We start from the raw sequence: 22,433 nt of genomic DNA, 5'->3' as shown, positions 1-22,433 counted from the left end.
TCCCTAGCCCAGTGCAGCCCATGACTGTCTAACCTTGTTGAGAGGTAGGGAAACTGTGGCTTTGCTTTCCTCTCACTGCAAGGAAACCTGACTGCATCACACAGGGCACCACTTGTGGATGGGAAAGACTCCCTATTTGAGCCTGCAGTAGAAAGGCAGAGGGCAGAGTGAAGGCCAGGCTCTGGGTGGGAGGTGACAGGGTGAGGAGTGTTGCAGATTAAGATGACAAATGCCAGAATCTAGTAGCAGTGGTCTGAATATTCTCCACCGGAGTACTGGAAAACAGAGAGATTCCAGCAAGGGGAGAAGGTCATCCTGGCCTCACAAATATGGCCAAACCTTATTCTCATGAAGAATGGGAGAGTATGGAGAAGATCTGGATTAGGGTAAATAAGCCATCTTTATAAGTACAGCCACCACTGGCACCATGCAGTATAGGCCTACATATTGTTGGGACTGGTAGTTGAAGTTCTGAGTGGAAGATCAGGAAGGAACGGTCCAAGCCCCTGACGGAGTCCAATGGAGGGGGAAAGCCTACCCAGGAGAAAGCAGGAAGCCAGCATTTGGACTCTATAGCCCCCATCCTATTCACAGTGCCTTGTGGATATCTTCTGAACGTAGCACTTTATAGACAACCCAGTAGAAGATATTGAAGATGAGGAAAGTGAAAGGAAAGACAGCCCGGGAGATGGTGTCAATTCTCTTGGCTCGGTCCACGTAGAGTTTCCGCATGGTTTCTCCCTCCCTTAGAAGAGGGGTTGGAGGTTGGGAGCTATAAATGCCAGGTCCTTCCATTGGACCTCCATCCCTTGCCTGGAGGCAGTGGCCCAAGCCATAGCCACGGAAATAGAAACGACTTTCTCGGATGATATCTTCCTCCTGGAATTACAAGAAGAAAAGGGCGGAATTTGAGGTCAAAGCTCTAAGGTGGAGGGATAGAGATCAGGCCACACATAAATATCTCATAGTGATGCTATGCAGATAAGGTAGCTGAGTACACAGACCCATTGCCTGCTTTTCTGTGGCCACAAAACTACTCATAAGATAGACGTATGCTAAGCAGCTATATGTGGTTCATGGCATATGTTATGATTCCAATTTCAGTTAGGCCCTGAGCTGCCTTTTTAAAACACATAACATCATTTAAAGCCATCTAAAACCCAGTGAAGTGCCAACCACTGTGAGAGGGCACCTGAATGTCGAGTTATCTGGGACTGATAATAAACAACAACGAAAGCATTAGACAGTGAAGCTGAGATAGTTAGACTTGGTAAACTTGACCTTAATGACTTCCAAAAGCTTCAGAATTAGTTCTCCTTGTATATAATATCTTTTAAAAATTATCTCACTTCAAAGCTAAAAATTCCATGGGCCGAGCCCGTGGCGCACTCGGGAGAGTGCGGCGCTGGGAGCGCAGCAGTGCTTCTGCGGCGGGTTCGGATCCTATATAAGGATGACCGGTGCGCTCACAGCGCTCACTGGCTGAGCGTGGTGTGGCCGGTCTCAAAAAAGGACAAAAAAAAAAAAAAGCTAAAAATTCCAAAAGTTTTAAATAACCTAATAAGTTAATCAAGTTAGAATAAAGCTGATTCCTCTATTGCAGGTATGGGGGCTTCTCTGCAAATCAGCAGATTTGACATAGGGGTCAGAACATTCAATTTATTACCCAATTATTACCCAATGCACATTCTGCTCATGTACAATACATGCAGTATGATAAACACATTAACATTGAGGAGGTAATTATTACATAAGTACTAAGTAATGTGGCAGACTGCAGAAAATCCATTCATCTAATAGTCAGCTAACAACCTTTAGTAGCTATAACATAGTTGAGAGCCAGGAAGTAAGGACAGAAAGACAGAGATATCAAGGTAAAAGATAAAAGATTATATATATGTGTGTATGTATACATATATATAGAGAGAGAGAGAGAGAGAGTGAGAGAACCAAAGCCCCTTATTGATCAGTAGAGCTCTATTTATATGAGGCCCCCAGGCCTCCACTCAGAGCCTATTTACTCTTATTTTATCAACAAACCAAACAATTCTAATTTTATCTGCTTCTAAAGGACAGAGTTGAAAGAAATACTTCCTTCAAAGTTGGTTATAATTTTTAAGAGTATTGATAGCTTTGAAGCAAACTCTTCAGCTATCTAAGAAATCACCTGAAGTGAAATTCCCCTTTGTAAGATGATGCTAAATACCACCTCACTTTGCCCAGGAAAAAGGGATTCCTGGGGACTTTTCAGTGCTGAAACTGGGGAAGTCCAAGGCAAACCAGGAAGAGATAGCCACCTTATAGCTGCCTGAGGCATTTACTACAAATTATAAGAACAAGATAGATGTATATCATGTAGATATGACATAAATATATATAAAATGTAGATAAAGTATATTTATTTGGCATCTGGCCGGTACCAGGATCCGAACCCTTAGACCTTAGTGTTATAATGCTGCACTCTATCCAACTGAGCTAACTGGCCAGCCTGATAAAGTATGTTTTAAACATACTCTGTAGTTAGAGGGACATTATAGGATCTTTATAATGGGACCTCTGCAGCTATGGTAACACATTGAAAAGTGGCTTCTAGATGAGACATTGGTGTGGTAGGTCCTGGTATCCCCTGATTATTACATCTCTAGAAGCTGACCTGTCATCATAAGAGCAGGTCTGTTACTGGGCATGAGGAGCAGGCAAGCTCAGGCTGGAGATTCGCCAACAGATTCCATTTCTTTCTCTGCTGCCTGTGAGCTCATAATAAAAACTTGCTGTGCCCCGGTGCCTAACACTGTGCCTGGAACCTAACAGGCACTCAGTAGATATCTGTTGAATGAATGAACAGATGGATGAGCCACATGCTTCAGAATAAAGGGAAGGGAATGGCTTTTTGTTCTTGTGAAGCCAGTATCCTCTCAGGGTCTCAAACTGAAGAGAATCTTATTCAAAGTGCATGGCAGGAAAAACAATTACTCCTTGCCCTGCTCTGCACAATGGCCTGATGCCCTTTGTCTCTGGAAAGAGAGTGGCACTTTTGGTATAGGAAAGAACTGCTCTAAAGTCTGCCCACCAGGGAGCTTTGCTGCGCAATTCTTGATTTTGCGAGTCTCTGTGGAGAGAATTGTACACATGTAGGCCAGAGGCAACTCACTAGCGTGGTTGTACATTGACCAAGTTGTAGTGGGGCAGCCTCAGCTCTTTGCTCAAGGTTATTTCCATAGCCTCATTCATCAAAGGCCTTGGCTTACCATACATGTATTCTCTAATTCATTTTAATACTATTCTTACAGGGGAGTTTGTGCTGGACCTATTTTAGAGATGTAGAACGAGAGGCAAACAAAGTATCTTCCAAAGACTTCAGAAATGATGGGGGTAAGTAAAATGATTTCATTCCTTGATTTTCAGTTCAGGCTCCCTCAGACCACCCTTTTCCTTATTGTTCACCCTCATCCCCTCACTCCCACAGCTAGAAGATACAATCATGGAATATACGTGTTTGCAAAAAAGCTCTGAAGGAGAAAGTTGGATCCAACTGCTATTTCTGTTTCTATATATCCAATTATTTCCCCTTTTCTCCAATTACAGTAAATCTAAAGGGAATTATTTAGAAATATTTCCTAGGCTGGAAACTGCCATTTCACATGAGAGAGAAAACAGCCAATAGAGTAAGCTGCACTTGGCTCTTTTTGAGTTTAACATACTGTACCTCTTGTAGTTGTGGGGAGCAAAGATAATTAACCTGAAATTTGAGGGTGGGGTATCCTGGATTTGGATATTATCTATTTAGGCCAAATTCTGAGGGATGTGTTTGTGCATGTGTGTGTGCACGTGAGTGTGTGTGTGTGATGGGGAGGAATAATGGAATCTTAAATACCATTTTATGGCTTCCATGATCATTAAAATAGAACTTTTTTTTCAGTGATCTATAGAGGAGGAGGAGCTAGAGAGGGAAGATATTCCAAAACCAAGCTGGGGAGGGAGTGCATACTGCAGGAGGTGAGGTGTGGAGGTGGGAAAGAGTGATACATACTGAAGTGAGAGAGGCTGACAGACAAGAGATTAGAGAATGGGGGCAGGATGCTAGAGGATGGAGAGAGGTAAGCAGGGTTTTGGGACCAAGCCTCTGAGAGGATTTGGCAATATTTTGAAATTTCTTCCAGTTCTTAAGTTATTCTATTGATAGTGGCAAGGCTTTCTCTCCAGTCTGAGAGCAAAAACCCTTGTCAATCAGCCTGCAAAAGTTGGTGGGCTGGGTTACATGGCTGCTGTGTCCAGAGCCTGGTGCTAGGACCTGCTGAGGTGATAAAGAGCCTCATTTTTCCCTGTGAAGCTTATAGACTAGCTGGGAAAACAAAGCAGAAGTGCATGGGAAAAACATTAAACTACTTTAGACAGTGACATGGAAGGAGACCACCACGTGGTGAAGATGAGTGGTTGAGGAGAGATTAGAGAAGAAAAGGATTAAGCCGAGAGCTGGCTAAACAGCTGGCTGGCTCCTAGAATAATCCGTACTTGCTCTTGGCTAAGAGCTTCCTGAAAATTGTGTGGATTTCCCTCCTCCCTCAATAGGGCTCTTCTCAGACTGAAAACTTCTGCTTTTCTAACTGGAACAGTAGGGTCCAGAGAGAAGTTCTAGAAATTGCCTAACTTTCCATCAACTTTTTCAGTCTGCTTGGTGCCTCCAGGAGTCCTGCTACAGTTCCACTGGGATGGCGATGGCTTTAGGAGACTCAAAAAGGGACATGATTAATGGCACAGGTTTGATTTTCAGATTTAATTCACATTAATAATAAACCTCAGTCCACTTTCAGGCAGTCTCCAGGGTCCTAAGCAGGACCCAGGCTGCTGTTATAACTTTGAAATAATTGAGCATTGGTTCTGACAAAGTCCATTATGAGCTCAGGATCAACCTACATATGAGCAGGAAGACAGGCTGTGGGCTGTTGGGGGTAGGGGTGGTACAGGGAAGGAGGAGGGACTAGTGTCAACCTGGAGTAGCTCTACAGTAATTGTGGCAGCCTTTTGTTGCTGAAATATCTACAGAGGCAATTTAGCTGGTAAAAGGACTTTGGACTGGTTGGCAGCCTGCTCTTCTTTTCCAAGGTAGGCATGGAGAAGGCATCAAGATCAAAATCCCTATGAAGCTAAGATTTTGGTGCCTGAAGGTAGGTGTGACACAGCTAAAGAAGGGGTGAGGGCAGTTAGCTTAGAAAAAAGAGCATCCATTACCTTTTTTCTTGCCCTTCTGCCAAGTTTATATATATTTCTCTAACCCTGGTATGGGACAGGAAAGGCTTTTAAGTCTCTTGAATGAATGAGCCCTACTCAAGAAAATGCAGTTGTGGATCAATCCACTAGAGGGCATACATCCCAGGGCCCAACTAAAGGACTAAAGCGAGACAAGAATTGATAAATTTAGACAAACCATTAGACAAACCACTAGAAGAGACAGGAGCCTGTCCTCAGCAGAAAGGGACCTTAGCAAGGAACGTGAAACCATGGGGATAGTTTGTGAGATACTTTTAGTGAGGACATATGGTAGGGGTGCCCCAGGAGCAGCGCGAGGGGGAGGTAAGGTGTTAGGAAGAGGGAGGAGTCCTTGTGCTAGTATGACAGAGACAGGTTAGAGCCAGGATTTTAACAGTGGGTTCAAATCATTGTTTCCTATACTCCCAGAGATCATTACGTGCTTGTTCTTTGGCTTTGGAGCCTTGGATTAGGCAGAAAACATAAATGCTGTGCACTGATTGAATTGTGTCCCCCAAAGTTCATCTATAAGAAGCTTAATTCCCACCATAACTGTTGAGGGTGGGAAATCCCATTATGGTAATTGAAGGGGGGGGCGTTTAAGAGATGATTAGATTATAGGACCATGCCATAGTGAATGGATTAATAATGGTGGTCAGGGGTGCGATACTGAGGGCTTTAGAAGGAGAGCACATGAGAGTCTCTCTGCTCTGCCATTTCACAATGTGATAGAAGTCACCACCAGAGAAAGCCTTCACCAGATGTATTCCCTAGACTTTGGACTTCCCAGCCTCTGAAACTGTAAGCAATAAATTTTGTTTTCTTATAAATTACCCAGTTCTGTGTAGTTTGTTATAAGCAACAGAAATGGACTGATACAGAAAATTAGAGTCAGAGCACAAGACAGACCAGAATTTTGTGTCTCTGGTGATTAAGCAACCAGAATGTAGCTCAGCAAAAGCTTTTAGCTTTGCTCATAATTGGACACTTGCTTCTGTGAGGGTGGACAAGGCACCTCTGTTGTCATGACAACTTACCTAGCACCTACTGCCTGGGCAATTGGGGGTAAACTGCCTCTGTTGTCATGACGACAAGATTCCTTTTATATTTTCTTAGGTGATCACTCTACTGTAGAAGAAATGGGGTTAACAAACAAGAGTGAGGGAGTACAACAGCTCAAGCCCAGCAACTCTGATGCACCCAATGAAGATCAAGGAGAAGAAACCCAGCGGCCAGAAGAGGCAAGTACTGCTTTTTTAATTCCAACTTAGTTATGAGTACCCTTTGATAGTGCTCCCCTAGAAAGGTACCAACACCTGACTTTTGAATTCTTAACCACCACTTAGTGCATAACAACCTGGGGTACTTCCTCATGGGTTGGGGGAGAGCCAGAAGCGACCATTCCTACTTCTCAAGGCAATCTCCTATTAACAAACTTGATAAGGTTCTAATACTGGCTAACCTATTTTCAGTGCTCATGTTGTGCCAGGCACTGTGCCCATGGTCCTAATCACTACTGTACTGCTTTATGGGAATTAACGTCCCATTGGACAGATTAGGAAACAGAATCAAAGATTTTAAAGTACTTAGCTTAACTGTGACCCACCTGGGACTAGAATCTGGGGTTCCTGATTCCTTGTCTAGTCTTTGCAGCCCTAGATTTGGTCTTGGTTTGTGGCAGGAGGAGTAGGGAGCAAAGAGTCCAAAGGAGAAAGAAGTGGACCCCTCTCTAGTTGTACTCACCATGCGCTGGCGCCTTTGCCTTCTTCGAAGTCGCATGAATTCCTTATGCTGACGGGAGACAAAATTGACAGCAGCATACTCCAGCAGGGCAGCGAACACAAACAGCAGGCACACAGCCATCCAGATGTCGATTGCCTTCACATAGGACACCTATGACATCCACCAACAGAGCAGTCAGCCTTCTAGGAGTCCTCCCATGGCCTATCTAGTGGATTTCCACCCCACATCAATTGCCTGCTGTTCTTCAGTTTTATCCTGAATTTCTTTTGGTTTTTAAAGAAGCTTTCCATGATATGTCCCATTTCCTGAAGGTCCATGTCAAAGAGATTGGGCTACCCATCATCCTTCACCTCTCTGTACTCTCTACCCTCTACTTCCATCCACTTTTTCTTCCTACACTTCTTTTCCTTTCTTATTCTTCTTGTGCTTCTGCTTCTTATTATTCTTTTCCTTCTTATTTTCTTCTGATTCTTTTCTTTCAATAAATGGCAATGAACATGAACATTGTATTTGTTTGTCCTCTGTTATCTCCTAGGGTCCTCGCAGCCATGGTGATAATTGGGCAGGGCCCATGATTCCCATGAGAGACACATGAGGATGCTTAAGGTCCAGAGAGGAAGGGTCTTAGCCAAGATTACCTAGTGAGAAGGTGGGAGTAGGACTTGGGGGTTCTGGGCTTTCAATTCAGTGGCATCGCCATTTACCTAGGCTGCAGTCTCACTGACAAACTAGGAGCTTCTTCCTTTCTTTTCTTCACCTCTGTTTTTCCCTTTACCCTGTGGTTTTTCCTGCTTCTCTTCATGAGAGGCCCTGCTGAGAACATGGGCTCAGTAGTAAGCTGGAGCATCATCTCTCACTCTGGAGAGAAGAATAGGACAGGAATCCTGAGAAGCCACCACTCACCCTTGTAAGGATGCTTCTTTAATTGCATGGCACTGTTGACATCCACCTATCCAGTCCCTGGTGCTCTCCTCTTGCTACTTGCCTTGGCAGACTCTAAGTACTTTTCTCTCCCACTCCCTTGTGAAGGTTGAACCCTGACCTCTGCTGGAACAGGGTTGCAGTTGGGTGGGGCCAGGAGGGGAGACGGAGCTCAGGCTTATGAGATCCTTGCACCTCATGAACCAGATTAACTCCCTATATAGTTTTGAGCTGCTAAGCTCACTCCATAGGGATCCCCAGCAGGAACAGGATTTATGACCGGCAACTTTCACCAGCTTCTGCTATGTTGGGCAGTGAGGGTGCTGCAGACCCCAAGTAAGGAGCAGGTTTCACTGGATAAACCATCTACTTCAGTAGTTCTTAACGGGACAACTTTGCCCTCCCCCCACACCCACCCCCAGGGACATTTGGCAATGTTTGGAGACATTTTTGGTTGCACAATTTTGGGGTGGTGGTAGCTCCTGTCATCTAATGGGTAGAGGCCAGGGATGTTGCTAAACATCTTACAGTACACACCACCCCCAACACACATGCATGTGTGTGCATGTGTGTGCATGTACACAACAATGAGTTATCTGACCCCGAATGATAGTGCCAAGGTTGAGAAACACTGCTCTACCTCTTTTAGGGCAATTCCACTGAGATGGTGATGGTGGATTACTAGGCAATCATGATAAGGCATCACTTTGCCATCTACTAAGAGGGCATCCTATTTCATTCACCATCTCCTAGTCCCACTGAGCCCTCAGGGATATCTAATACCTGCTACAAAAATCAACAATGAGTTAATGAAAAGGGCGGACCATGAAGAGCTTTGGACTATCAAAGGAAAAGACACTTCAAGCATCAGAAATTCTTGTTAATGAGGAGTGTGTCAATAATACATCTTAAAAATCTCTGGAACCCATCCACTCACTATTCTAGCTCATCTGAAGGACTGCAGTAGTTTCCTAAATGGTCTCCTGGCATCCACTCTTGCCATCTCCAATCTGTTCTCCAAACAGCAGCCAAAGTTTTGTTTTCAAAATGTAAATCTGATCATTATCACTCCCCTGCTTACAACCTGTCAGTGGTTCTCCATTACCCTTATGATACAGTTTATACTCCCCTTCCCATGACATCCAGCTTCTGGCTACCTCTTTAGCCTCATCATGCCCCTTGCAATCCATGACCCTGCCATGTTAAACTATTTGAGCAGTTTCCAAAGGAGTCAATCTCCCTTCCCCCTTTCTCTCCTTTATATGGATAACTTTTACTTGTCCTTCAGCTTGCACTTTAAATACTACATTCTCTGGGAGGCCTTCCCTGATCATCCCAGTCTCTGTCAGTTGACCTGCTATATGTGTCCAGGTTACCTATACCTTCTTAGTATCCAACACATACCTGGCCATTCCCTCCACTAGACTATGAGCTCTTCAATGGCAGAGACTGTTTCTATCTTGTTTACTGTTCTTTCCCTAGTGCCTAACTAAGTGCCTGGCACATAGTAAATATTTTTCGAATGAGTGAATGGGTAGATGGTTTAACAATGTGTTTGTCCTTGCAGGCTTCTGCTTGCTGTCTTTGCCCTCCCTGTCTTTGTCCTACCTGCCCAAAGAGCTATGGGCCATTTAAATTACAGGATGTAGAGAGAATTGAGTCCTTCTTCCCTACTGAAACTTTAGATCTAATCAGCCAGTCTCTGATAGAAACTTCAATTTATACTTTATATTCTGCTCTGAGCTACCTGCAGTTGTGGAGATCAAGGGCCTGACAAGGAGACAGTGACCAGTGCCTTCGTAGGGCTCACAAAAGCAAAGAAAGAGTAGCTTTCTGGGAACATGAGGACTGGCCACCCCAGCTGAGTTCCCATACAAAGTAAGCCTCTGCTACTCTCATCTTGGACACATCATATTGGGGAGGGTGATTGTTGTGGCTTTCAGAACCCCCTGGCCTGGCCCCATCTCTTTTTTTGGATCTCCCACCAAACCTAATGTTACACAAACTCAGGAGTGAGCCGAAGCTCCCTGGCTTACTGAATCCCCTTGCTCTGTGGGGCTGGCTAATGAGGCTATTTAGTGTGGGGTGAATGCCTGGGTATCTTGCTTACTGGCCAATGAGGCCATGAAAAAGTCATTAAAATCTGACAAGAAGGCACCAAATGCTGCAAATAAACAACCCTCCAACAAAGTCCGTTTTTTTCCAAATGAGGAAACTAAGTGATTCCTGGAAGTAGATGGATTGTGCTCACTCACAGGAGGGGACCAGAAAAGGAAGTTCTCTTGTCAACAATAATATAAAGGCACAAATTGCAGTATCTTCCTGAGTTAGAGAAGAATCTCCTTGGATGGCAGAGGCAATAAACTAGGGCAGGGCTCTTAGGTCTGAACTACTTTTCTGGCTTTGGTCTCCATACAAGGCCACTACCAAAACACAGCCATCACAGCCTGGCCCTGTAGCCCTTGTCTAAGTGCAGCCTGCCTCTCAGAGTCTCGTCATCTAAGAAACACATTTACAGGAAATGATCCCTAACAACTTCTCCTGGGACACTTGATCCTGATCTGAGCTTTGTCACTGTTTATCCCTAGAGGGCTTTGAACCACCTCAAAGGTTTCCTGGCAGCTCAAAAATAATTGGAGACAACACCAGCTACTTTAGCCCCAGATCTATCACTCAGTTTTTTCAACCCTGACACCTAATAATTATAACAATAGTTTTAACATTTGTTGAGCAGTTATTATGTGCCAAACATTGTCCTGTGTGTTGATACATTATTTTTTACAATAACCCTATGGAAGAGGTAATATTCTTATTCCAATGTTTACAGGTGAGGAGACAGAGGATAAGAAATTTATCTAAGGTCGTGCTATTAGTAAATGATGAGGCTGGGACTTAAACCCAAATCTGCCTGACTTTAATATCCTACTCTTAACCACTATTCCCACCATATAGCATATTCATAAATTCACTATGGATGTCCCAGATTACCCCCTGTTTAAGTCCCCAGTAAAAAGCCTTATTAGGAAAAAGCACTGACAGATGGAAGATTAAAGGGCCTGGTTTCCAACAAATCAGAGCGAGAGGGACTCTGTTCACTGTAAGATCCACAGGAACTGTGTTGCTTTTGCTTCCTGTTATTTTTCCATGACCGAGTACAGTGCCTAGTACATAGTACATGCTCAATAAATATTTATTGAATAAATTATTCAAATAAATTTGGCCTTGCTCCCTGGTTTGTTCAGAGCCTTGCTGACTGTAAGGACTTTGAGGTGACCTCTAAATTCCCTCATGAAGACATGAGGTAGGGAGAACCTGTGTCCAGTCCCATCAGCACAAATCTTTCTGCGTAATCAAAACATCACCAGGCCCCAGATGATCAGAGTCCACTAACTTTAATTGCTATTTGCTACCTCAAAATTTTCTCATCCCAAGAGAATGGAGAGTGTCTCTAAAGTTCTTTAAATAGTATCTGATTTCTGGCATAGTAAGAGAACAGAAGTCAGTTCAAAATCCTAATATTTCTTTGGTTGTTTCTTGTGGGGCATAACCTTGAGAAGTTAATTTTACCTCTCTGGGCTGTATTCTCATCTATATCAAGAGAGAGTGGGACTCTCTACTTGCTAAGGGTCTTTTGATCTCGGACATGCTAGTATTTCCTGATGAAAGTCAAAGTAAGTAAGGCATGGTCTCTGCTCCTTTCCTAGCCAGACAGCATCCCTAACCCCAGCCTCCACATCGTTAGCAATGTTATCTGAAGTGTGTTGTGGGGAAAGAGAGAATGCAAGACACCTGCTCTTGTTCCGTGGCTCTCTTTTCAACCTAAAATCCAAGGTAAATAGTGATCAGGAAGGACCATGGGATGAATGAGAAATGGGGAGCTCTATGGCAAGCAAGTTCCCTTGCATGTGTCTTCACCTTAGGCAAAGAGGCCCGGGAGCCAGAGCTCTGGGTTGTCATGGTGAGCACGGTGGTGATGCCGAGGCCCACGCGGGCAGGGGCAGCATCCATGTTGATCCAGAAGGAGACCCAGGACAGGATGACGATGAGTAGGCTAGGGATGTACATCTGAATCAGATAGTAGCCCATCTGCCGTTCCAGGTGAAACTTCACCTCAATGCAGGTGAATTTCCCTGTAAGGAAAACAGTGAGGTATCAGGCCCCAGGTCCCCAGCCTGCAGCTGAGCCAGAGGCAGCAGGACTAGGGTAGCCCTATCTGCTGGTGAGCCTCTGGGCACTTTAGCTGGCCCGAGAAATGAGCCTTTCAAAATGGACCCATGTAGTGCCAGATGTATGTACAAAGGAAGCTCTCAAAATGGCCATTAAGGACTTGGCCTCTTGCTCCCAGTGCTTTAGTTTCCAGCAGAAGGCCTTTCACATGACAGCACAGCAAGAGGATAAACAGCAAGAGGCCTCAAGAGTCAGACTGCCAGGATTTGAATCTTGAATTCTCCCCTTATTAGTTGTGTGACCTTGGGCAAAACATCCAATCTTTTTGAGCTTAAGTTTCCTTGTCTGTAAAACAGAGTAATAACAATATCAACTCCGCCACTGAGCTATGGAAAAAATTAAATGCGATAATGTATTTGAAGCGTTGAGCACATAGGCAGCTATTACTATTTTTATCATTATTAACAAAGTAATTAGCTTAGATTCCACTCAGATCTCAGCAGCCTTTCTTGTGCTTATGAGGACCCCAGAAGCTCTCTAGCAACAACAATTCACTGAGATAAACACTGCCTGTGTCTTAGCAAGTGAGAAGAGCTGGATAGCAAACATCTGGAAACAATGCTCAACAGAGACCATCTCTGGACAGCGGGCAGTGGGTTCCTGTAGAGCATCAAGCAGTAGCATTCTATTCCCAGGCACATGTACCAGTGCTCCACCTCCCCTGCCAGCCCATCATCACTTTACCCTGCTTCCCATGGCCAAAGGCTAAGAAAACACTAGCTCAGAGCTTCTCTCAGAAGCAGGGGCTTAGGATAACCCAAGCAAAAAGGAGAGGATCTATATATTATTTTATTCTGGACTAGGCTTACTCTTATCAGACCTGTCTGATTTCTAAGGGCTAGTGATTTCATCAATGACTGATTAAGGCTTTGGTGTGATGTATGATGCTGTGATCTCCTACTGTTCCCTGAGTCCACCCTGCCCCAGGCTTCTTGCCATGACATGCCTTTACTAGGTACTCATATTTTCTTTCCCTTCTTTTTTTCTTCTTCTTTTGTTGTATTTAATTGCAAAATTAACTCTTATTTAGTATAGTAAAAATGAGAAGAAGAGAAGGAATAATAAGATTCATAAGGCTCACCTTTATCAAGCCCCTACTAAGTGTCCTGACTTTATATACTTTATCTCATTTAATATTTTAGCAACTCTTTGGGGCAGGTCAAATTATTATCTCCCTTATTACAGATAAAGATACTGAGACCCAAGGAGATTAAGTTATGTTTCTCAGGGGCACCCAACTAATAAATAGTGGAGCCAAAATCCAAACACAGCTCTATCTGACTCCAGATTTTGTTCTTATCTGTTGTATCACACTACTTTAGCATTTAGTGCTATTTCCTTTTAATATTTTTAAGTGCATCTGTTTGGTTTGTTTCTTTTACACAACATAATAATTCTGTGTATACAACTTTAAATCTTACCTTTTTTCACTTGTACTTTTTTATGATATAAGCACTTTGTAAGCATCCTTTCTAATGTTTGCATACTATTCCACCAAGCAGCCGCACTAGGTACTTTACTTAGCCTCTAACCTATTGGTGGATATTTAGAATAGTTCCAAGTTTTTGCTAGTATAAATAGTGACCCAGGAGCCCTCTTAGGGTCTAAAGTCAACGTGATATTTTGGACTATTTTTTATAATACATTCCAGGGGGTAGGATTCCTGGATAAACAAGTAGGAAAAAAATTTTAGCTTCTTGACTAAAGTTTCTCCAGGTATGTTCCCTGAACCACCTGCATTAGAAACCTCACGATGCTTGTTACAATGCAGATCTCTGGGCATCACTCCAAGTATATGTAATCAGAATCTTTGAGATGTACAGCCCAGAAATCAACACTTAACAGACTCCCCTGGGGAATATAACACACACCAAAGTCTGAAAACCACTGGCTTGTATACAAATTGCCAAACTTTCTCGCCAAAAAAAGGTTATACTAATTTCAACTTCCACCTGCATTTAAAAATTCAATGGCCTGTTTCTCTTCACATTTCCCACGCCCCAATGTACATGCACACACATATGTATAAGGCAGCACCCAAAGCATATCAGTGGACCATAGGAGGGACCAAGGATCTCCCCTCTTCAGCCTGTTGCCTCTATCTCAGGGTCAGAGCTCCTCACAGCCAAATTGTCAGGGGAAATGAGGAAACAGTAACTCTTAGGGAAGCTGCAGCGGGTAGATGCTCAGGCTAGAAAAGCAGCCCCTCTCTGCCTCCTGGCCCACACTTCACACCTGGGAAAACAAGTCAGTTCATGAGAGCTGGGCAGTGGCAGCGGCAGGGGGAGGGGTGAATGGTAAGCTGGCCACTGCCCTCAGACCTATTCCCTCCCAGCCACTGACTACTCCTAGATGTAGATTCCCCAGCTTCCATGCAAAGTTTTTTTCCAGGAAAAGTGGAACACTCCTGCCACTCACTGTCACAGGCCCATATGCTCTGCAGCATGTGACAGGGACAAGAACATGGTCTTTGCAGTAAGACAGATCTGGATTTGAATTCTAAATCTTCCATTTACTAGCCATGTGACTTAGACAATTGACTTAACCTCTTAGAATTTCAGTATTCCCTTTTTGGAAAAACGGTGTTGATAATCGCTACCACAATGCACTAAGGTATATGAAGCACTTAGCACCATATCTGGCATAGATTGGGCCTTCAATAGAAGCTGCCTGCCTTGTCCCCTGCCTCTCATCTGGAGGCCCTCCTGTGGCTCACAGCCAGTTAAAGATTCTGGTTTTTACCTGTGTTGTAGTGCTTGGTACAATAGCCTAGATCCTTCTCATCCCGCAAGATAAACTGGGGCAGAGTCAGCCCCTCAGCCACTTGGACAGCAGGAGCATCTTCCAGCCATTCAAACACGAGGTCGTTCATGGTGTAGCCAACTGAAAGTGACAGAGATGACAGAGGGCTGCAGTGTGGGTGTTGGGTGGGGGTAGGCATAGGGTTAGAACTGGCAGGAGGGAACAGATGAGGAGTAAGGCCTGAGGTTTAGGAGCTTTCTGCTCATCTTGGAAAGGGAAACTTTTCTGAAGAGGGAACTTGGTTAATTGTCTCATGGGCCGATCCTAGGTGGGCAAACCAGGAAGATTCCAGACTCCTCTGCTACCCAGTACCCAAACTCGAAAAAGGCCCAAAGAGAAATTATTCTGGCAGACTTAGAAAGCAGGTCAAGAGGGTTGGAAAGATGTCAAGGAACCCAGCTGGGAACCTCCTGCCCTATCTCAAGCCCAGGGGAGTTAGCATGTGTACCAACCACATGTTTAGAGCTAAGCCAGCCTCAGAGCTAGAGCTTCTGCCACCTCACCTCAGGGAGGAAAGAGCTATTTCTATCCTGGCAGTCATGCGTGGGACAATGTGTATACCACAGACTCCTAGCCAGGGCCTTGAATTGGGGAAAATAGAGAGCTAATATCTGAACATGCCAAGCTGTTCACAGATAGCTAGCAGTTCACAAAGGCTCACTCCACATATATGACTATATTCACACACGTCAGGCAGAAATGGGAGCAGAAACACCAAGGCTCACAGACATTCAGTATAGGGCCTTGACCCAGAGTAGCTGTGTGACTTTGGGTAAGTCATTTCCCCTTCTGTAAAATGGGGATAACAGTAGCTGCTCCACCACTTTCCAGAGTTGTGGGTGGGTAATGAGAACCTGGATGCAAAAGTGGTTTATGAACTCTAAAGAGCTGACCACAAAGGACACATTCTGTTCATTACTGTTATCATATGCTGGAAACAGCGTTACAAGCCTTCTTCTTCTCTGAGGACTGAGTGGACATTTCCTGATCTCACAGTCTCACCTCACCAGGGAGATGGGGAAGGAGTGAAAATAGGTGATGGTCCAGCCTTGACATGTTTGGCTCCTCTGCACTTTGGGCAGCCCCTGCAGGCTGGCAGCCTTGCCATAGAGGAGGCCTTGGCTGACCTTTCCACTCTAGGCACTGTTCTATGCCTAGAACTGTCCTCTCCTACCTCTGTACAAAGGTTATCTGTACAGAGGGGAATTAGGCTCAAAGAGTACCCCCACCCTGCCCACACTAGCATTTTTATAGGTATCTTCAATGTCTTAACTCAGGGGGAGTAAAGGTAGAACTACTTAAGGCACAAGGAGAGGGGACATACCTTTGAGCAGAGAAGGTGACCCCAATCACCCCCCACAATCAGCACCAGAACACTGGTATGTATGGCTAATGCCTTCCCATTCCTTGGCCCTGTGGAACAGCCAGACCAGCAAGTAGTGCAGGAATGGAAAAATGCACTGGACTGGGTGTTAGGGAGCCCTGTCTTCTAGTCCCATCTATGCCAAGAATTGACTGTATGTACTTGGATAAGTCCCTCTCCACTCTAGGTGGCCCTTTTCCTGTCTGGAAAAATCACAGGATGGGGTTAACTAGCTGTTATTCCAGGCATTACTCTGTAACTCTCTAGAGACACTTACAGCTCTCCAGCTGCATTGTGCAGGTCTGGATGTCCATGGGGAAGTTCTTGAGGTCCATTGGGCAGGACAAAATGAGGGTTAACCTGGAGGGGACAGGAAGAGAGAAGTAACATCAGCTTACTGGGACCCAGCACAGGGATACCATCCTCCCACCCCTCAGCCTCCATCTGGTTTCTTCTTGACACAAACTCTCCTGCAAACTCTCCATCCAGCGGGTGCACCTGATGCTGTAGAGCACGTTTCCATTCTTGAAGATGCGCAATAACTTGTTGTCCGTGGTCACCTCATGGAAGTTGGCCCCTTTCTCATTGGCAAAGAACAGGTCTGGCTTCCAGATAGAGTCTAGCATGGAGGGATCAAGGTCCAGAGAGTCATCGGGATATTCTCGGTAGGCCAGGCGTGGGTCATTCCACTGCTGCCGCAAGAAGACATTCACCCGGTAGTCCTGGGAAGGTGCAGAGATGGGCCCATCAGAGGCAGTGCTATCCCCAGGATCCCAGCAAGCCTACATGGGCAGGAGGGCCATGAGGAGGGAATGCTGAGAGCACATCTTGGGGGCAGTGGGCATTTTCCACTGCAGAAGGAGCCTGCCTTGTGCTGATATGGCAAAGATGGGAAGGGAAAAGGCACTTATTTAAGCACTTACTATGTGCCAGGCTCTCTGCTAAGTGCTTCTTTATATGCACCATCTTATTTAAATCTCACACCAACTTTGTGAGGAGGGTGTTGTCAGGATCTCCATTTTACAGATGAGGAAACTGAGACGAAGAGATTTAAGTAACTGCCTACATTATCACAGCTGTTAGATGGTAGTCAGGATTCTAACTCAGGTTTGTCTGATTCCAAAGCCTGTGCTCTGCATCAAGTTACTTCACAAGTTTGACCATCTTCTGCTTAGGCTAGTCTGTGTTTAGCCACAGAATTCCAAGGTTAGGGAAAAATGTCCTCCCAGTGGCCAACTTCAGATATCTTATGGCTTTAGCCATGACCATGAAAAGGGAAAAGACAGCAGAAGGAAGAAATGCTTGCTATCTGATGGGCTTCTCCCACTCACACTAGAGTGGCAGCAGGAAAAAGGGAGGCCCCTTACCATGGTAGTCTCTGTGACGGAGCCAAAACTGTTGATGAAGATGTTGCAGGTCACATTCACAGGTGGGCCTAAGGGTAGCAAAGCACAGCCCATTGGCAGGGCATTCCAGGAGGCTGGGAGTAGGTTCCAGGACTCCCTCCCTGAGCTTCAGGCCAGGACACTGCTGGGAGAAGGCAGTACCAGCTACACAGGCCCATGGGCAATGGGGAGGGGAGGCTCTTTCTGAGAACTAGCCTTGGACCTCCAGCCTCCTTTCCTTGGAGCAGGCAGTAGGGGCTGGCTGGGTAGTGGGCCACTAAAAGTGGTGAAGATGGAGGGGTTTTTGTAGGATGAAGGTTTCTTACCTTTAAAATTGGGCCGAATCCTGGCGTCATATCCAGATGTTCGCCCCATAAGCTTGTCCAGGAAATCAGAGGGTGACATGGGCTGGAATCCCTTGGCCCCAGATTTGACTTCCTCTTTTGCCAAAGCCACCCTGGACAGGAGAGGTAAAGAAGTCTGAGGCCCATTGTCTTCTGCATTTATCACAGACTTTCTCCATCCACATCCTCACCCACCTCTGACTGTTGTCCCCATCAGGCAGGAGGATAGGAGAGGATGGGTCTTTGGGCACCCATTTGCAAAAGGAGAACAAAAACAGTCATAAGCCAATTTGGCAGCTCATCAGTTAGTCCTAGAAAAGTGCTTTTACATAGATTAGATCCTTTTATCATCACAATTTTCAGTGAGATGAGGGTGAGGACTATTATTTCCATTTTACAGATGAGAAAACTGAAGCTGCAAAAGGAGGAGTGACTTGTCCAAAGTCTCAGAGCTTATGAGTGACAGATCACGATTCAGACCCCAGGCTGAGGCCTTATCCAGTGTTCTCTTTCTGTTCTTTGAAAGCACCCTAAGGAGAGTGACATCTCACTGGAAATAATGTGGCCACTGTGTTTCTCCCATCTGGCCTAGCCAAAGATGAAAAGGGCTCAAGGACAACTTACTTCCCTGAGAGTTGACTTCAATTTCTTTACCTTCATGCTGAGCCACTCAGGATCTAGGAACCAGTTTCTGAAGAGGGAGGCTTTGCTTCTGGCGTTTCCTCCAGCAGGAAGCTGTTTTGAGCTACATTTTAGTTTGGGGCTGTGGCCGCTGCAGGCAGGCAAAATCATTTTGGCAACTATGGTGGGGAAGCAGGGCTCTAGGAGCATGGGAAAGCCTCCCAGTAGGGTGGTTTTGCTGAGAAGGTCAAATCCCATCTTTTTCCCCATAAACTTGGTTTTGAGGAAGGAGCCAGTGTGCTTTGGCCTGGCCTGGAAGCCAGCCCCCTTCTCCTGTGACAAGTTTCTAACAGCAGCAGAGCCCCTTCTATATACCTGCTTACCAGATTACCAGCCAACATACAGACTAGGGACCAGCAGCTCAGCAAAGCCATGGGGGCAGGGACGGAGCTCAGGGCTGAGCTCAGGCTGGATTCCTGGCTGGGCCAGGTGCCTCCTGCTCTATCCTGCCATCAGCACTGCACCAGCCACTCCAGCCAGCTCCACCACTGCCACTGCTGCTGCTGTGCTGTGGGGCTGGGTGGCAGGGTGACTGCTGTCCTGGGTTCTAGTCTCTTTTGTGTCTGTCAGCCCCTCCTTCCCAGTAAATCCATGCACCAGTCAGTGACAGAATAACATAAATAGGTAAGGTACCCTACTAAATGCTTCACACACCTTATCTGGTTTAGTTCTCACATTGGTCCTCTCAGATAAGTATTATGATTATCCCCATTATATAGATGTAGAGACTGAGGATCAGCAAGGTGAAGCAACATCTTTATGGTCATACAGCTAGTGAGTGGCAAAGTCAAGATTCAAACCCAGAGCTATTGACTTCAAAACTAAATCTATCTACCACAATACCATGATACAAGCAGCCCAGAGTGGGCTGCCAAGGAACCAGAGTTAGGGAAGATCAGTGGCAGCCCCAACTTCACTTCCTGGAGTCCCACCTCCTGAGCAGGAGGGACAGAGGCCACCCTGCCCCCCAGCAGGGGCTGTCAGAGCAGGTGCCCTAAGCAGGCTCTGAAAATCCAGGAGGCTGATGGTGGTGCTGGAGCAAGCAGAAGTCTGTGACTACACCACAGGATGTCCACACTAGCCAGGTGCTGCTGCTGCTGCTGGCCAGTTTCCACCTGCCACCTGCCTGCTGGGGGCCACATGGCCTTGCACTTGGAACCCCCAAACCCTATCCACCATCCTTAGCCCCACTCTCAGGTCCTATCTTCTGCTAGTCCCAGCCCTGGGACCCTGGGTCAAGCTGTGGGCTCACTGTCTTGGGCCCCAACTCCTGCTGCAGTCCCCTCTTGTAGGGCTATCTTGTCTGAGGACCTGAGAGCTGAGTCACTGTGTGCAGCCACTTCTTACTCCCTTCCATTCCTGGAAAGTCCCAAACAGAGGCAGGACCTAGGAGGATCCCGAGCTGACAGTCTTCCTCATGAAAGGCCCTGGGCTGGGTTGAGAGAAGAACTCTGATTTGGCTGCTGGGTACCTGAGTGACCTTGGACAGGTCACTCCTCCACTAGACCTCAGTTTCCATATATACAATGAAGGGCTTAGACTCAAGACTCTCTAAGGGCACGTCTTGCTCTAATCACCCCGGGTCTCCAAACCCAAGTGAAAGTGTTGCCACTGCAGCTTGGGCCTTGAGGCAACCTCCCCTCCAGGAGGGCCAGCAAGCCCAGCTGGGTGCCCCCTTCTGCCTGCATCCTCCCATCAACTCCAGCTGAGCTGCCATTCCACTCTGAGCTGCTTTTCACTCTCAAGAAGTTTACTGTCCCGCTCAGCATCCCTGCCTGCCTTGTTCCTCAGGAGCAAGCAGCCCTGGGTGTTCCTTGGATTAAGAGGAGGAGGAGGAGAATACTATGGTGGCACTCACTCCTTGCATCTTGGGAGGCACTCCTCTCATGACCAGTTCAGTCCGAGCCCCAGCCATTTTTCCTGCTAAGCTCACCCTGTTGACCTACACTGGCTCCTGGTCTAATAAGAAATGGGCAATTGGTGGGGGCACATTTACAGGAAACACAAAGCATGTCTTGCCTGCAAGCCCAGGAAATGACTACTACTTGGTGCCCTTTGAGGGACAGTGAGCTGCCATGTGTGCACAGGCAGGGTGATTGTGGAGGGCCATGGTCTGGCCAATCCAGCTCCATCCTGATGTGTTCTTGGGGCAATCCCCTGCTACTTGAAGCCTCCCGGGAAGGCAGCTAGCTGACAGATATTGCTGTCATTTTCAGGGCTCTGAGCAGTGTGTGGCCCAGCTGGCAGGGAGACAGGATTGGGTGACAGGACAGATCTCCATTCTGGGGCTCAGCTACCTAACCCCTACCCAGGCCCAGGCAACTCCTACCCATGCAGAAGTCTTCCCACCAGCACCAGGGCCTTGCCATCTCTAGTAAAAGGCTCCTGGGTCTTCATTAGGGGAGGGGTTGTCCTCCCCTGGAGCCCTCCAGGCTGTGGGCCTTTGGCAAACTTAGAGGAAACTGTGCCAGACGCCCCGGCTGGCAACCCCGGCCGGCCACCCCGGCCAGTGTTGGCATGCATCTCCTTCTCACCCCCACTCAGCTCACCTGAGGAGGACCTGCCCTGGCAGGGTCCAGAGGAGAAGGAAGGAGAGGGTTGCAGGAGCAAGAGTTGTCATTCCGCGGGGACCCTGGAGCCCTTTCTCAGCCCAGCTGCCAAGGTGAGAGGGGATATCCCTGTGGGCACGCCAAAAGTACAGCTCCTTCCTCCAACTTGGGCTGCTGGAAAGGAGCCTGTGCAGCCAGGCTAGGAGTTGCGCTCTCTCTCCTCTTCTGCCTCTTTCCCTCTGTCCTGTCAGGGGCCAGAACTCTTCCCTGGAAGTGATCCTGACACAGATAACCCTACCAGCTCTTGATTGGGTTTGCCTTGGGCCCGGAGGGCCTCAGTCTGCCAGCCAGGGAGCTAGAAAAGATTTTCGCTGGGCAGCAATCACTCTCCAAACCCTGGAGAGTCTTGGAGGGGAGGGAAAAGGGAGACCAGTAGGAAGATGTTTCCCTCCCTCCTACCTCCCCACAGATGCACTCTCCTAAAGCAGCAATTTAAAGGCACAGTCGCCAGCAGCTGGAGTGGGGTTCAGAGCGTGTCAGTGTGCTGGGGAGGAGCTTGGATTGCTGCTGCTGCTTAGGGAGGGCTGGAGGTGCTCAGTCCAGCTTCTAACTCTTCAGCTGGAGCAGTGCGTGTAGGCAGCCCTGCTCCCCCCACCCCCACCCCCGCCCCCTAAACAGCTTTCCTTTTAGCCTACAGCCAAGCTGGGGCTGAACAGTAAAGTCCTAATGATTTTTATAAGCGGGGAAAGACCTGAGAGGGTTTAGGCAGAGCCACTGAAGCTGATAGCTTCGGGTTGAAAGGAGGCAAGGAGGAGGCCGAGGGCAGGCGCAGCTTTTCCCTAACCCTCTACGAGGAGGCACAGAGGATGAATGATACTGAGGAGCTTCGGAGCCCTTCTCATAGGTGGTGTGCCTGACTGACTGTCCGACTTTCTGCCTGTCCCCATCCCCCTTCATCCTTGTAGTTGCGCATTCTTTCCCCTCGGCCTGCTTCTCTCCCTCAGGTCATCTGTGGTGAGCTTGAGGCCCTCTGTAGTTCTCAAAACCCCTTCCCCAGCAGCAGGTGGGCAAAGCAAGGCTGGGACACAGCCGGCTTTGCAGGCTTCAGAGAAATCGCAGGGGAGCCAAGTGGAGTGACCCAGCGGCCCTCAGCCCTGGATGGAGGAGAGAG

General features: G+C 46.8%; 2 protein-coding genes across 2 annotated transcripts; one reads left to right on the top strand and one right to left on the bottom strand.

Annotated features, from left to right (window-relative positions):
* Positions 1–458: 458 nt before the first annotated feature.
* GLRA4 (glycine receptor, alpha 4) lies at positions 459–21,764 on the bottom strand. The gene is made up of 9 exons (XM_008583657.1): positions 21,263–21,764; positions 18,015–18,145; positions 17,671–17,738; positions 16,802–17,025; positions 16,581–16,663; positions 14,881–15,021; positions 11,827–12,041; positions 6,991–7,140; positions 459–879 (listed from the first exon to the last, which is right to left on the bottom strand). Exons 1-9 carry the CDS (start codon positions 21,331–21,333, stop codon positions 589–591), a joined length of 1,374 nt encoding a protein of 457 aa, XP_008581879.1. The 5' UTR covers positions 21,334–21,764; the 3' UTR covers positions 459–588.
* Positions 3,941–6,754, top strand: TMEM31 (transmembrane protein 31). Its single transcript, XM_008583656.1, has 3 exons — positions 3,941–3,996; positions 4,668–4,758; positions 6,364–6,754. Exons 2-3 carry the CDS (start codon positions 4,710–4,712, stop codon positions 6,516–6,518), a joined length of 204 nt encoding a protein of 67 aa, XP_008581878.1. The 5' UTR covers positions 3,941–3,996; positions 4,668–4,709; the 3' UTR covers positions 6,519–6,754.
* Positions 21,765–22,433: the final 669 nt, after the last annotated feature.

The sequence above is a fragment of the Galeopterus variegatus genome, unplaced genomic scaffold (genome assembly GCF_000696425.1).
Source record: "Galeopterus variegatus unplaced genomic scaffold, G_variegatus-3.0.2 Scaffold2991, whole genome shotgun sequence".
Classification (NCBI taxonomy): Eukaryota; Metazoa; Chordata; class Mammalia; order Dermoptera; family Cynocephalidae; genus Galeopterus; species Galeopterus variegatus.
Note: the sequence above shows the minus strand (reverse complement) of the source record. Positions and strands in the feature narration are given on the sequence as shown.